We start from the raw sequence: 14,602 nt of genomic DNA on the forward strand, positions 1-14,602 counted from the left end.
TAGTATCTGATCGGGTAATTGTTTTAGCCAGGAATGTTTATCACCCCCAGTCCTGCATCCTTAACCAGCAGCATTTCTCTGGGGGTGGGAGTAGTGACATAGCATGGTGCTCTATGCCAGTGGTCGTCAAACTGGGAATCTCCAAATGTTGCAACCACAGTTTGGAGACCACTGCTCTATACAATCTTATGGGTGGTAGGTAGTTCCTCAGCACACCTCTTGGCCAGATGACCTGTCGCACAGTACTGTGTGAACCAACACCAACGTAATGTAGAAAAAGAGAAGTCCAGCGCAGGTATACGGTGCAAATAAAAGCTGATATTTATTCAAGCCACAGGATAGCAGTAAACAGGGTTACGAGTTTCAGCCGGTGTGACCAGACTTACTCATACTGCTATCCTGTGGCTTGAATAAATATCAGCTTTTATTTGCACCGTATAACTGCGCTGGACTTCTCTTTTTCTACAATCTTATGGGTGGTACAGAAGAAGCAATGTAATCTCACTCAGCTGTGTTCATACCCCATATAAAGTATTGCAGATCATACGACTTCTCAATGTAGTGCGCTAGTGAGGATGGTCAGAACCAACATTTAAAGGGGTACTCCGCTGCCCCAGCACTCGGAACATTTTGTTCTGAACGCTGGGTGCAGACGGCGGGGGTCGTGATGTCATGCCACACCCCCTCATTGCAAGTCTATAGACTTGAATTGAGGTGGCATGGTATGACGTCACAAGGGGCATGGTCATGACATCACGACCCCCGCTGCCCGCACCCAGCATTATAAACAAACGCCGGGTACTGCACGGAGATCGTGGGGCTCCCAGCTACGGGACCCCCACAATCAGACAACTTATCCCCTATCCTTTTGATAGGGGATAAGATGTCTAGGGGCGGAGTACCCCTTTAATACAGAAAAAAATATCTAGTTTAGGTAGCACTGACCTAAAAGAGTTAAAGAAATACTTTGGGAAAGAAAACCTTACTCCCTCTCCTAAGGATAGGAGATAAGTGATAGCTATGATTCCCCACGATCTCCTGGAGGCCCCGGCTCTCCTTGTCGACCACCTCACGAAGTTATGGCCGACACGCTCCCTCCATGCAGCTCTGTGGGAAAACCAGAGTTTCCAGAGCGCAGCACTCGGGCTCTCCCATAGAGATGCATTGAGGGGGAGTGTTGGCCAGTAGGAGAGTCGAGGCCCCATACAGGAGATGGCGGGGGGTCCCAGTGGTTAGACCCCCAGCGATCTGACACTTATCCCCTATCCTTAGGATAGGAGATACATTTTTCTATCCCGAGATCTCCTTTAGGCAAAGAGCATCAGAAGCATAAAGACATTCAGGCTTCTTTATGTTCCTGAGTCTAAGACCAAGAAACCAATATGCACTGAATACACTGTAGGTGTTGTAGAGGGGTGTAATGCAAAGGGAAGATGGAATTACCCTAGAGGCAGATGGCATTAACCCCTTGTATTCATGATGCCAGGGCGTGGTTTATCCTCAATACCACCCGAAGGTATACCGCTGGATCCTGGGCTAGGCACAGGGGCAATAATGACTCCGATGCCAAGTTACGGACAACAGTAGCTTTACTGAGGTTAGACAAGTGGATAAGTCTATACAGTTCAACCGGGCCCACGTAGGTGACCAGTGACTTCAGAGACCTTAAGGACTTGCTGGGACTTGTAGTAGAGGTGGACAATTTAGTGCAGGCCACGTTTACTAGACAGATGACTTGTGACTGACAAGACTGTCACTGTGGCTTGTGGCTGCAGGTTTGTAGCTTGTGGCTGCAGATTGGACTTGAGGCCTCCTATGACTCTGGACACACACTTAGGCAAGACTTGACTGGACCTCAGCAAAGACTAAGAGGGCGTGCAGAGGCTCCACCCAGGGGTTATATGGGGAGGCTCTGGTGGGGTCCCATTGGTCACCCCTAGGTCAACTGGTCACTGATACCTCCTGGGTAACAATCACATGACAAATCACATGGTAAACAGTCTTAAAGGTATAACATAGGGATTATATTACAATTATATAACATTGGGATTATATTACAATTACAACAAACAGATGCGGGGGGGGGGGGGGGGGATTGGGACACTGCAGGAGGCTGCCTGACAGGGCAGCAAGCGTATGGGGTAACACCTCCCGTACTGGCACAAACTCCCCCTCTTAAACACAGCTGCCCTCGGCGCCCAATCCTGGAGGGCGGACTGCAACTTCAACACAATTGCAACACTTGAACACATTTGTGCAGATTGGGCTGCTGTAGGTAATCTACCCAATGCCTTAGTTGCTGGGGCCCCTCAGCACTAACCACTTCTCCCCAGAACTTGATAGGTCATTTTATACTATACAATAAAGTTACCTTTCCATACTGTACTCTGTCACTATTTGTGTCTGACTTATACCTCGGGGGAACCCGCTGGCCAGTAGAGTACCCTGCACACGTGAACAGGAAGAAATGGTAGACATCTATACATTTGATATGGTGGACTGGGAGTATACGTTTTGCTACAGTCCTAATCTAGACATTACATATGGCTAGACTAAATTAGTTATACTTAGACTGACTATGTGGTACTACCCTTGACGCAGATACTTGGTGTCCATAACAGGTGACTCAGGGTGCCATTCTTCTTGGACGACTTTCCTCTTGACGCTTGATGGCAGGAGACCAAATGGATCTGAGTCCCAATCTTCAGAGGTGAAGTAGGAGAAGGGGATTTGTGTGGGATTCTTGGGTCTGGTGACGGACGGCTGATGACAATTACCCTCGCAGGCTATGTACAGGTGTGTATTCTACAATCTCCCCACTCACTAGGGAGTGTAGAGGTGGAGGGAGGTAGTCTCTCTTCACTGCTCTCCTGTTGACCAGAATAGTACCACTGTGGTGACAGTCCATTAATGTGCCATACCCCCTCACTCTGTCAAACTTGACGACTGTAGCTCTTTGCCGTTCTAGGGCTGGCTCCCTCTCTCGGGGTTGTTCTAGCCTCCTGATATATAAAGCCTCAAGGCTCTTGGTGTCCTGTTGCTGGACATGATGTACTTCATACGGCATAACTTTAGGGCCATACTCCCTTCTCCTCTGCGCCCTTAACTCTTCCATTATGGCAGCCACTTCGACCTCACGTTTGGCCTTTTCGGCCTGGGCTGCTGGGACGGGAGGATGGGACTTCCCTGGCAGGGGTAGGAGATAGTTCCTCATGAACTGGACTAGTGCTAGCTCATTGCCAAATAGCCACTTAGGTAATGGTGGTGATCGGGGAAGTGCTGGGGGCTGCTGGAACTGGGGCGCTGGCTCTGGACTGTGGGTAGATGGAGAGGTAGAGAACGCATCCTCAGCCAGGGTACTCACTTCCGACTCCTCCGTGTGGATCTTCACCCAGGATCCCCAGGTCCAGTGATGGGGAGACAGCCTCACCGGCGACGATCCTCGCGATGATGCAGGCGTTCAACCCGCTTGAGTTGCAGGCCAATCCCCATCATCCTCAGGCAAAGGAACTTTCAGGTGGGCATCTTCGGCCCCGATGGAGAATCGTTGCAGACGATCTGCTAACGCCTGGAACATCTGCGCGGCGGCAACCTGCGGGGCCTCTGGCGCCATCTTGAGACTCTCTGCTCTTGTGCTCTACTGTGCATCTGCCATCTTCTTGCTCTCACCAGGAACTTCCACAAGACCGAAGAGGTCCGGCTCTGCTCTGCTTATACCATTCTCCAACAAAATGGCCGCCGGACAAAACTTCGTCATCAGCATGGCCTGGGACCGGAAGTGACTCAGCGGTGCGTCTTCCTTTCCTGCTCCCCTGGCTCCCCTAAGTTCCAATTAGGACTAGGAACTATGCCAACAAAGTTCCGTACACTTTCTGGCGCAAACTTCATTCGCATCGGCATGCAATTTTCTGACAACACTGGACACAGTTCAGACTGGAACTTTAGGCATATGGCGCAAACCCGTAACCTGTTCGTAGGATGCCAAAAGTTGTAGTATGGGGTGTGATGCATAGGACAGATGGAATTACCCTAGGGGCAGATGGCATTAACGCCTTGTATTCTTAACACCAGGGTGTGGTTTATCCTCAATACCACCCGAAGGTATACTGCTGGATCCTGAGCTAGGCATGGGGGCAATACTGACTCAGATGCCAAGTTACAGACAAAGGTAGCTTTACTGAGGTTAGACAGGTGGAAAAATCTATATAGTTCAGCCAGGCCCACGGAGGTGACCAGTGACCTCTGAGACCTTAAGGGCTTGCTGGGACTTGTAGTAGAGGTCGACAATTTAGTGCATGCCACGTTGACTAGACAGATGACTTTGACTTGATTGACTTGTGACTGACAAGACTGTGACTGTGGGTTACTTGCAGGTTTGTAGCTTGTGGCTGCAGACTGGAGTTGAGGCCTCCTATGACTCTGGACACACTTAAGCATGATTTGACCTCAGCAATGACTAAGAGAGCGTGCAGAGGCTCCACCCAGGGCTTATATGGGGGAGGCTCTGGAGGGGTCCCATTTTTCACCCCTAGGTCACCTGGTCATTGTTACCTCCTGGGTAACAATCAGATGACAAATCCCATGGTAAACGGTCTTAAAGGTATGACACTCTTACATATGGGATTGTATACAATTACAATAAAAAGATGCAGGGGGGGGGGGGGGGGGGCAGGGGACAGTTCAGGTGGCTGACAGACAGGGCAGCAAGGGTAGGGGTAATGCCTCCCTTACTGGGCCACCACATAGGCATGTCCAAGGAGTCCATGCTAAACTTCATCTGGATGTTGCCATGGGGACCAGCATGGAATATGCAGAACAGCAGCTAAATATTTGTTATAGGTTCTGTTCACATCTGTACTACGGTTTCTGTCATAAACTACAACGCACATGTGTCACGTGGCCACGGACACCAGAGGTGACCGACAAGCCTTGCTAAATTATGACAGGATCGACAGTCTCTGACAGGTAAAATAGTGCCGCTTGGTGTATGATTTTTCCAGCTTAAAACAACTGAATATGCATGAAAACCTCCGACAGAGATGTGAGCAGAGTCTATCAAAGTTAGTTGTAAGAAGAAGATTTAAAGATATATTCCCTTTAATGGTCCAGTGTGAATAACAACACGCACATGTGGCAGCACAAAGTCAATGATCACCACCTAGTTCTGGACAAATATGATAGTTAATATTACTTTTGTGAAAAACAAAATGTCCATTGTGACATCCAAGTGACACTGCATTCTGTCTTTACCCATTGCTACCATATAAAACACATTATTATAACAGATCCTTAAAGGGGTACTCCAGTGGAAAACTTTTTTTTTTTAATCAACTGGTGCCAGAAAGTTAAACAGATTTGTAAATTACTTCTATTAAAAAATCTTAATCCTTCTAGTACTTATTAGCTGCTGAATACTTTCTTTTTGGAACATACAGGAGATTATTTTCTTTTTGGAACTCTCTGCTGACATAATGACCACAGTGCTCTCTGCTGACATCTTTGTCCATTTTAGGAACTGTCCAGAGCAGCATATGTTTTCTATGGGGATTTTCTCCTACTCTGGACAGTTCTTAAAATGGACAGAGATGTCAGCAGAGAACACTGTGGTCATGATGTCAGCAGAGAACACTGTGGTCATGATGTCAGCAGAGAGCTTCAAAAAGAAAAGAATTTCCTCTATAGTATTCAACAGCTAATACGTTCTGGAAGGATTAAGATTTTTAAATAGAAGTAATTTACAAATCTGTTTAACTTTCTGGCACCAGTTGATTAAAAAAAAAAAGTTTTCCACCAGAGTACCCCTTTAAGTCTGAATGAAGCTGCTGCCTGACCTTATAGTACCTGTTCTTTAATACAAGACAAAGAAAAGTCCATGAGAGATTCAGACTATCTTCTAAACCAGTGGTTTCCAAACTGTGGACCTCCAGATGTTGCAAAACTACAACTTCCAGCATGCCCGGACAGCTATTGGCTGTCCGGGCATGTTGGAAGTTGTAGTATTGCAACAGCTAGAGGTTAACCATTTGGAGACCACTGTTCTGAACTCTAAAACTGGACTGGACCTAGGCATGAGATTTTTGCGGACAGATTCCATGACTATAGGGTTGGAAAAAGAATATACATGTTATAGAAATCTATAGACCAGCCCATCTCTTACGCCCATAGTCATCTCGTTGATGGTTTATGCCTAAACAATCTCAGGGTTAAATTTACCTTTTGGTGACTGCATTGTGATATTCTAGGTAAGTCTTTCCGTCAAAGGACACAGCTTCAGAGTCTCCTGCTGCCTTTTCAATGGTAACTGTAAAAGAAAAAGTCACCTGACAGTTTATACCAGATTCACGTAAAGATCAGATAAAACCAGATACTGTTACATATTATTTTTTCTAATATGTTTTTATTTTCTCATTGTCGATTTTTTTTGTTCTTTTTTCTGGACATGATTATGGGGGCAGCTATCTTGCCTGAGCTGCTGCTCTGCTGTGTTAAAGGAGTAGTGCAGTTAAAAATATATTATCCCCTATCCAAAGTATTGGGGATAAGTTATAGATCATGGGGGGGGGGTCCGACCGTTGGTACCCCCCGGGATCTCCTGTACGGGGCCCAAGCAGTCTTCAAGAAGGGCCGTTCCGATCACTGCAGGAAGCCACGGCCGACACGCCCCCTCCATGTATCTCTATGGGATACTTGGAGGGGGCGTGTCGGCCGACACTCTGTGCGGGGGGGTCGGCACGCCCCCTTCCAGCAGACTGCCAGGGCCACATTCAGGAGATCTATAAGTTATTTTTCACTACACTACATGGTTATAAGAACATGTAGTCTGGAGATGACTTACGGATTTCAGTGGGGTGAGAATTGTGGGCATGCTCTGTGACTTGTGAAGAAGTCACTACTGAGGGAGGGGAGTCGTGACCATCACTAAAATCTCTTGAAACTAAGTGCAGGGCCTGAGGGGGAGGGAACATAGCACAGAAATAAATAAAAAAATAAAATAAAATAAAGAAGTCATGACCTGCCCCGCCCCCGAGGGGCCTTATAACATGTCAGTTTTATATGGAATGTTCCATTAATAGAAATTTTTTAGAAAGTTTTAATATTATGTGGTATTCCAATAAGTATTTTATATTTTCCAAAAGCAAAAAGATGTATATAGTCCATTGTATATAGCGCAAACCAACAAACATCAGTTCCCATGCATATTAGATTTCTTCAGCAAACTGCATTATGTTTTTCTCTTAAACTATTTAAGTCATTACTAATTTTTTTAATGCAAATTCCCATTGGTAAACTTTTTCCCTTCTACACAAATCTATATGTAATAAAAACCCACAATAGCGAGTGTTTATTCTGCAATTTAAATGCTAACGTTGATCTATTCTGCATCACAAAAGCCCAACTCAAACAAGAGCCCGATATAATGAAACACGTCTAACTCCGCTATTCACACACACTCCAAATATAACAATAAAAAGCCATCCTGCCAATTGTTCACTGTTGCCCAGACCCACATAAACCATCCACAGCTTGATATCAGAGCCGAACACACATTTCATCCTCATGAAAGGAAACGGCAGACTGACAATATTGTCCTGTTGTTCTCCCCTATTAAAAAGGCTAAGCCATTTACTCAAGTACAATTAAGATCTTTGAGTGGTGACATGTATTATGCCAAGGAAATGTTCTTCATATGCGGTAGCTGATAAAGCGATGGAATAAACAGAGCGCCGGATCTAAAGTACTGATTTTATTAAAGTGAGTTGCCTCATAAAGATATGTATGTCCCATAAGGGCATGTGGACATCAGGAAGATGAGCAATTCCTGCTCTGATGGACTCAGCATATCCTTGCATTAAATGGTCGGCCATTCATTCGAGTGGCCCAAAGCTAAGTACCACGTTTTCCATGCAGCAGGCGCTGCTTATCCTTGCTATAACAGATAACCACTAGAGGTTAAAGAGAATGTGTCACCTAGATTTTTTCTTCCTGTGCATTATTATGAGGTCTGTTATCTTATCAGATCTGTTTTTAACAGCATTTAGTACTTTATGGCAGGACCCATGAACAAAGGAGACAATGGACAGGACTAGTCCCATTCAGATGAATTGCAAAAGCCACTGAGAATTCTCAGTGATCTTTTTAGAAGTCATTCTACAGGGAAGGGGGATACTGAGTTATGTTGTGAATGGTGGTGGGTACAGTGTTATCTCTCTACTGGTATTACCTTTCACTGTACTCCTGTCTGTACTCCTGTTTTAGAAGAAAGGAATTACTGTGAAATGATGTTCACAGAACAGGAAATCTTAGCTTAGTTTTCGGCCTAGTGGCCAGAATGGAAACGGCAAGATTTCAGGATTGTTTATAAAATAAAGATAGTAAAATAGCAAATAAAAATAAAAAATCACAAAAAGTTCTTAAAATAATATGTTTCATATAAAAAGCTGATTTCAACAACAAGTCATTTTCTGATGACACACTCCTTTTAAAGAAGCTGCCCTCATAATAAAAATAACCAGTTTATAGTATATGAATAGGAGTATTTGTGGAGGATTTCAGATTTGGAAAGGTGTATAGTAAAGTATGGGGGGGGGGGGGGCAGACATTTTTCAGGCTATCATATCTCTAATTCAGTAGAAGAACACAACTATCATGCCTTCCTATTGGACTTCTCTCTTTATGACTGAACATTTCAAGGTACTATTTGAACTACTCTACATATGTTGCAGACCGAGAATATTGAAAGCGTTATTTTCCCAATCTTGTATATTTCACTTGATGTTGATATTGTATGTTTTCTTTTTGAAAATGAAAATAAACAGTTATATATATATATATATAAAAAAAAAAAAAAAAAAAACTCCAGATACATTTTGGACTAGATGAACATTCGGTTTAGTGCCTCATCAAAAAGAGTACAGCATGATCCTTTCAATATCATCGTGTCAGTCAGGCTGGATTTCAGCCATACCTGATCCTCCTCTTTAAAACGACCTACGCCCTTATTACTTGCTGAAATCCCTATCTGATATCCAAGACAGACCTACTCACAGCTGCTGTGTCATGGACGGCTGGGTATTATTAATATGAGTTTATATTTATAAATCAGGAGCGCAGTGTGCCAGGGTGCCGGAGGGGTCAGCTGCACAGCTGGTGAGTGAATGGGTAGCGGAAGTACTTTAAGATGTTGGAAATGCCATGTGCATGGTTGTCATGGGGAAGGAGAGGAGTAGGTGGTCGGCTGGTGGAATCAGGACCGTAAAAATGTGGAGGTATGAGGCGGTCTGCGCGGCTAAATCCTCTGGGGCTGCGGGAGGTAAAAGTATTATGCGAAGGAAATCTCAGATTTGATCTTTCTGACAGTGCTTTTCACTTATCGATTTCTTTTTTTCCCATCTCCTGTTCAGAGAGCTGTGAAGTGTGAGAATCCTGAGGAGGAATCGCTATTATCATCATGTACAAATATGAACCTATGCCTGGAAAAATACAAGGTGACGGAGGACAGGAGTCTCTTCTCCCACCACTGATTTCCCAGGTTATAATGGGCTCTATAGGGAAATAAAATGTACTTGAATCATTTCGCAGCACCTTTTTTTTGAACTTTCTACAAAAAATGCTGTGGTCAGATATTGCTGATTGTCAATGGCAAAATGTAACCCACTAAAAGCAATGTTTGTTTGTGGAATTTCATTTTCTGCATTTATTTTTAATTAATTAATTTATTTTTTATTTACTTTTTTTTATTGCAGGATATTCTAGATAAGAAGCCCAAAGGCTTTTCTATATGACTTAAAAACAACTTGTCATAAATTGTCTGAATGAAAAGAAAAAGACACAAACAATGAATACCGTAGTTCTAAAAATTTTATTAACATTGGTAAGAGGTCTTTTACCTATCAGAAACATGGGGAAGGCAAACAAAAACTGTCTTATTAATACCGTATATACCCGTATATACTCGAGTATAAGCCAAGTTTTTCAGCACAATTTTTTGTGCTGAAAACACCCCCCTCGGCTTATACTCGAGTGAACTCTCCGCCCTCAGTGGTCTTCAACCTGCGGACCTCCAGATGTTTCAAAACTACAACTCCCAGCATGCCCGGACAGCCATCGGCTGTCCGGGCATGCTGGGAGTTGTAGTTTTGAAACATCTGGAGGTCCGCAGGCTGAAGACCACTGTTCAGACATTGACAGGCGGTGATGATGAAGGGGAGGGGGGGGGTGGGATGATGACAGATGGTGATGATGAAGGGGGTGTGTGGGATGATGACAGGGGGATGATGACAGGCGGTGATGATGAAGGGGGAATGATGACTGGGTGAGGGTGTTAATGACGGGGGTCTGGATGATGACGGGGGGGGGGGATGATGTATTTCCCACCCTAGGCTTATAGTCAAGTCAATAACTTTTCCTGGGTTTTTGGGGTGAAATTAGGGGCCTCGGCTTATATTCGGGTCGGCCTATACTCGAGTATATACGGTAGTCATTGTCAACTGAGACTAGACAGTCTAAGGATACACCAAATTTACCACAGAGGATTGGGTTGTTTGAAAATCTGGCACATCTTTAGACTGTCTGGTCTAGTTTTTAGTTGGCTTTATTTGGCACATTTTTGGCTCGCGGCATCTCATTTAAGTCACGCTCTTTCAGCGAAGCTATGTCCCCTTTTTAACAAGCCACACCTTTTTATCGTACAGGGTGCAAAAGTGTCTAAAACACATAAAAAATGTGGTTCAAGTCATGCAAGACAGTTTATTAGGAAAATTGTGCCAGATTTTTGCCCCTTATGTGTTTAAAGGATACATATACCTCAAGAATTGAAATGTGTAAAAGGGTCATTAACATGTTATAAATTGAGGATGAATATCATTAGTGGTCCAACCTCAATAGCCCCTCAATGGGGCCACAGAAGGAAAGGGCCACAGACACAGACAGGTGTTCCCTGCCACCAGATAAACATTGATCTGCAGCACATCCATCAAGTAGGGAAAAACCGGGCCTGCCTTGCTGGTTAAAGGGGTAGTCCAGTGGTGAAAAACGTATCCCCTATCCTAAGGATAGGGGATAAGTTTGAGATCACGGGGGGGCCGACCGCTGGGGCTCCCTGCGATCTCTCTGTACGGGGGCCAGGCTCTCCGGCCAGATAGCGGGTGTTGACCTCCGCACGAAGTGGCAGCCGACACGCCCCCTCAATACATCTCTATGGCAGAGCTGGAGATTGCCGAAAGCAGCGCTTCGGCTCTGCCATAGAGTTGTATTGAGGGGGCGTGTCAGCCGCCGCTTCGTGCGGAGGGCGACACGCCCCCTTCCCGCGGGCTGTCGGGGCTTCGTACAGGAGATCACAGGGGGCCCCAGGGGTCGGACCCCCCGCGATCTCAAACTTATCCCCTATCCTTAGGATAGGGGATAAGTTGTTCACCACTGGGTTCACCACTGAACTACTCCTTTAAGCCTTTATTTTCCAGATCTTTTTTAAGTTGGACCAGAGGTTGGACGGCACTGATGATAAATTATGGCAGCTCCTATCAAAACGCCATAGTAAGATAGGAATAATAACAACTTGCTTTCCTTAAATTATATTATTTCCCACAGCTGCTTTCACAAGTATGCACGACTTAGAGCTGAAATCCCCCAACATTCTTTGGTAGCCACAGACCCTGCTCTCATGGTTTGCATTCTAGGAAGTTTACACCAGGCACTAACCACTTATTTGCTCTAGTAAGAAATAACTTACATGACAAAGTAGGCGTTCAATCAATGCAAAGTGTTTACAAAGCTGAAGCACACTTGCTAGTATACAATGCATTCACCTATAGTTACTAGGACAGTGTGAGCTGGGATACATCAGAGCCCTTCTAAAAGCTTAAAACCAATGTTTCAGGAATTGCACCACTTGACCAGTTGTTTTACAGTTGACCATTAAAACAGGTATCAGGAGTTCAGGTGGCAAGTTCCCACTTAAAGGGGTACCCCACCCCTAGACATCTTATTCCCTATCCAAAGGATAGGGGATATGATGTCTGATCGCGGGGATCCCGCTGCTGGGGACCCCCCCCTCTGATTTCGGCTGTGGCACCCAGGCATCCGGTGCAGGGAGTGAACTTCGCTCCGTGCCGGATAACTGGCGATGCAGGGCAGAGGTTTGTGACGTCACGAACACCCCCAGCTCGTGACATCATGGTCACGCCCCCCTCAATGTAAGTCTATGGGAGCGGCTGTCACGTGCACTTGCATTAAAGGGGCGTGGCCATGACATTACGAGCTCAGCGCGGCCAGGTGCAGCACGGAGATCGGGGACCCCCATGATCAGACATCTTATGCCCTATACTTTGGATAGGGGATAAGATGTCTAAGGGGGGAAGGGGGGAGTACCCCTTTATCAAAAACTACACAGTGTTGTCAAGGAAGTGTGAGCCACTGGCCAAAACAGAAAAAAAACATCTTTGACTACTCTCCCATCTTTGTATGAACATATCAACCTTAACATAATAACTCAAGTCATCCCATCTTATGGTCAACAAGAACACAGCAGTCCGTTACTAAGTCACTACACTTCCGTAAAATTTTTCAGAAACTCAGAGATACGGAAAAAAAAACTAAAACTGGTGAACTTGCCTTTCTCACAATGGCCCCCCGAGAATCCTCTTTGGCAGATGCACTCAAAGCTCTCTTTCTGGGGTGAGCAAAGTCCTCCATTCTGGCAAGGGTTTGGTTTCTGGGTGCAGGGGTGATCACGGTATGGAGAGATTTCAATGGCATTGCGAATATTCTCCTCCCTCAGTACAGGAAGACCCTTAATGGAAATCTGCAAGAAGCAAACAGATTGAAAAGAACATCTTTTGCAGCATTTAACCTTTATCCTGCTCTAATTTCATACCTATGAGCTGTTATTATATCTATGGGGAACTTATCATACAATTCTAGTAATCCACCTTTTGATTACTACTTACTTCTAAATTCCATAATAAATAAAATATCGATCAAATAAAAAATCTATGAAATCATTTGACAAAAGACCAGATAACTTTCCAGACAGAAGAACAAACATATCTGGAGCTGGTCAATTTCACATCAGCAGTGCTAGCCACCTACATGATGACATCATCACTATGAATGACATCATCAATCACTACATCCACTTAGTCTTACCTTCTGGATGGCCCCTTCAAAGCTGGTAGATATGGCTGCAGCCCGAGCCAATCTGCTAAAGTCTGGTGATCCTCCCACATACAGGGACTCTTTCAGGTTGAGAGCAGTGTGCGGTGCCTAGTAGAAAGATTAAAGAGGTGTCACACAGCGTACAGCGATGATCTTTATTATTAATGATGACTAATGGAACGCTCTCATCCTTTGCAAAACGTTTTGCTAACTCCTAACATTCTACACTATATCGGTGGAAGAAAGCCAGGTCTGGGATTCCAAGAACCCCCCCCCCCCCCACCCCAACCCCCAACTCCTTATGCTATAAGTCCTTCCCTATGAGAATCCTTCTATTCTCCTGCGTGCTTTTAACATCAGCTATCAGCATGCTAGAGGGCACTCTGATCTAGCTGTATCACAGGATATAATGGAAACAGAGAGTTCAATGTATTTATAATGCATACCCGCAGAGCTTAAGCAGAACCCTATGAAACAACTATGTGCAATTTTACCCTGAGAAGACAATCCAAAAAAAGGTATCAATCATCTGCACATTTTTAACGTCTTTAGGGCGCCCTCTGCTGGTCATGTGTAGACTATAGTACTATAGTAGAAATTTCGGTTGTATATAAATAACAGTAGAGATGAGCAAATCAATTCAGCACAAATTAAATTCACAAAAAAAGTCTTTGTGATTCATTTTAGCCCTGCTCCTGTACACAAAGAGGCCTAGAGGTAATTGGCACTGCTGTATGCATCGCAGCTTTCACTCACTACATTCACTGGGCCAAGTGCTCTGCATTCATACCAGCTTCTCAGTGTACCGTGCAGGAGCCGGAACTCCGGCTATTGACAGGAGTCCCTGCTCCTGTACATACTTACACGGGGAACTGCATGGAAATTGAGACACATTTGAATTGACAAATTGGCCAAATTGGACTTAAAACAAATCTTCGGAGTCTTATTTAACTCTACATAACAGTCATATAGATACAGGAAATTGGGGAACATTTGAATCTAACAGATTTAACAAAGTGGACCCAAAACAAATTTTGATAGATTCGCTCATCTCTACATACCAACAAAAGTCATATAGATACGATGAACTCTGTGTCCCTACCCTGGTACTAACCCAAGAAGATCACCTTGACTGAGATAATTCTCCCTGCTATGAATTCTATACATTTATCCTCTATATCCCGCTATTGCACAGCATGCAGATGTGTTCTTGTTTGGCTCTATTGTACCACAGAATAAGCCGCTATTCCCTACACAATGCGGGCCCTTCACCCTCCCATCGATTACAGGTCCACATTAATTAGTACTTGATGCTCGCGGGAGTTATGAGATGGATGGCTGGAAAATATTGGAAAATGCTCAGTACGATGAAAGAAATTGAAAGAGAAAAATACATTAAAGGAGACGAGGGAAAGAGAGACACCAAAGCCAGGACGTAATCTAGTCTAAG

General features: G+C 44.6%; 1 protein-coding gene and 1 long non-coding RNA gene across 17 annotated transcripts in view; one reads left to right on the plus strand and one right to left on the minus strand.

Moving 5' to 3' along the window:
* The window catches only part of LOC130293433 (uncharacterized), a 182,000-nt gene that overhangs the window by 123,987 nt on the left and 43,411 nt on the right, over nucleotides 1-14,602 (plus strand). For 3 of the 4 annotated variants that reach the window (XR_008848206.1, XR_008848208.1, XR_008848209.1), the window contains exon 3: nucleotides 9,402-9,722. The exons of the other annotated variant lie outside the window; for it this stretch is intronic. This is a non-coding gene — a long non-coding RNA (uncharacterized LOC130293433). Of the gene's footprint in view, nucleotides 1-9,401; nucleotides 9,723-14,602 lie in introns of those variants that run through there. 4 annotated transcript variants of the gene reach the window in all.
* AGRN (agrin) overlaps nucleotides 1-14,602 on the minus strand; it is a 537,034-nt gene that overhangs the window by 19,325 nt on the left and 503,107 nt on the right. For all 13 annotated transcript variants that reach the window (XM_056542092.1, XM_056542091.1, XM_056542088.1 and 10 more), the window contains 3 exons: nucleotides 13,144-13,260; nucleotides 12,610-12,799; nucleotides 6,214-6,301 (listed from right to left, as the gene is read on the minus strand). In XM_056542092.1, the coding sequence (XP_056398067.1) occupies nucleotides 6,214-6,301; nucleotides 12,610-12,799; nucleotides 13,144-13,260 (395 nt within the window). The remainder of the gene's footprint in view (nucleotides 1-6,213; nucleotides 6,302-12,609; nucleotides 12,800-13,143; nucleotides 13,261-14,602) is intronic.

Source organism: Hyla sarda, chromosome 10 (assembly GCF_029499605.1).
Source record: "Hyla sarda isolate aHylSar1 chromosome 10, aHylSar1.hap1, whole genome shotgun sequence".
Classification (NCBI taxonomy): domain Eukaryota; kingdom Metazoa; phylum Chordata; class Amphibia; order Anura; family Hylidae; genus Hyla; species Hyla sarda.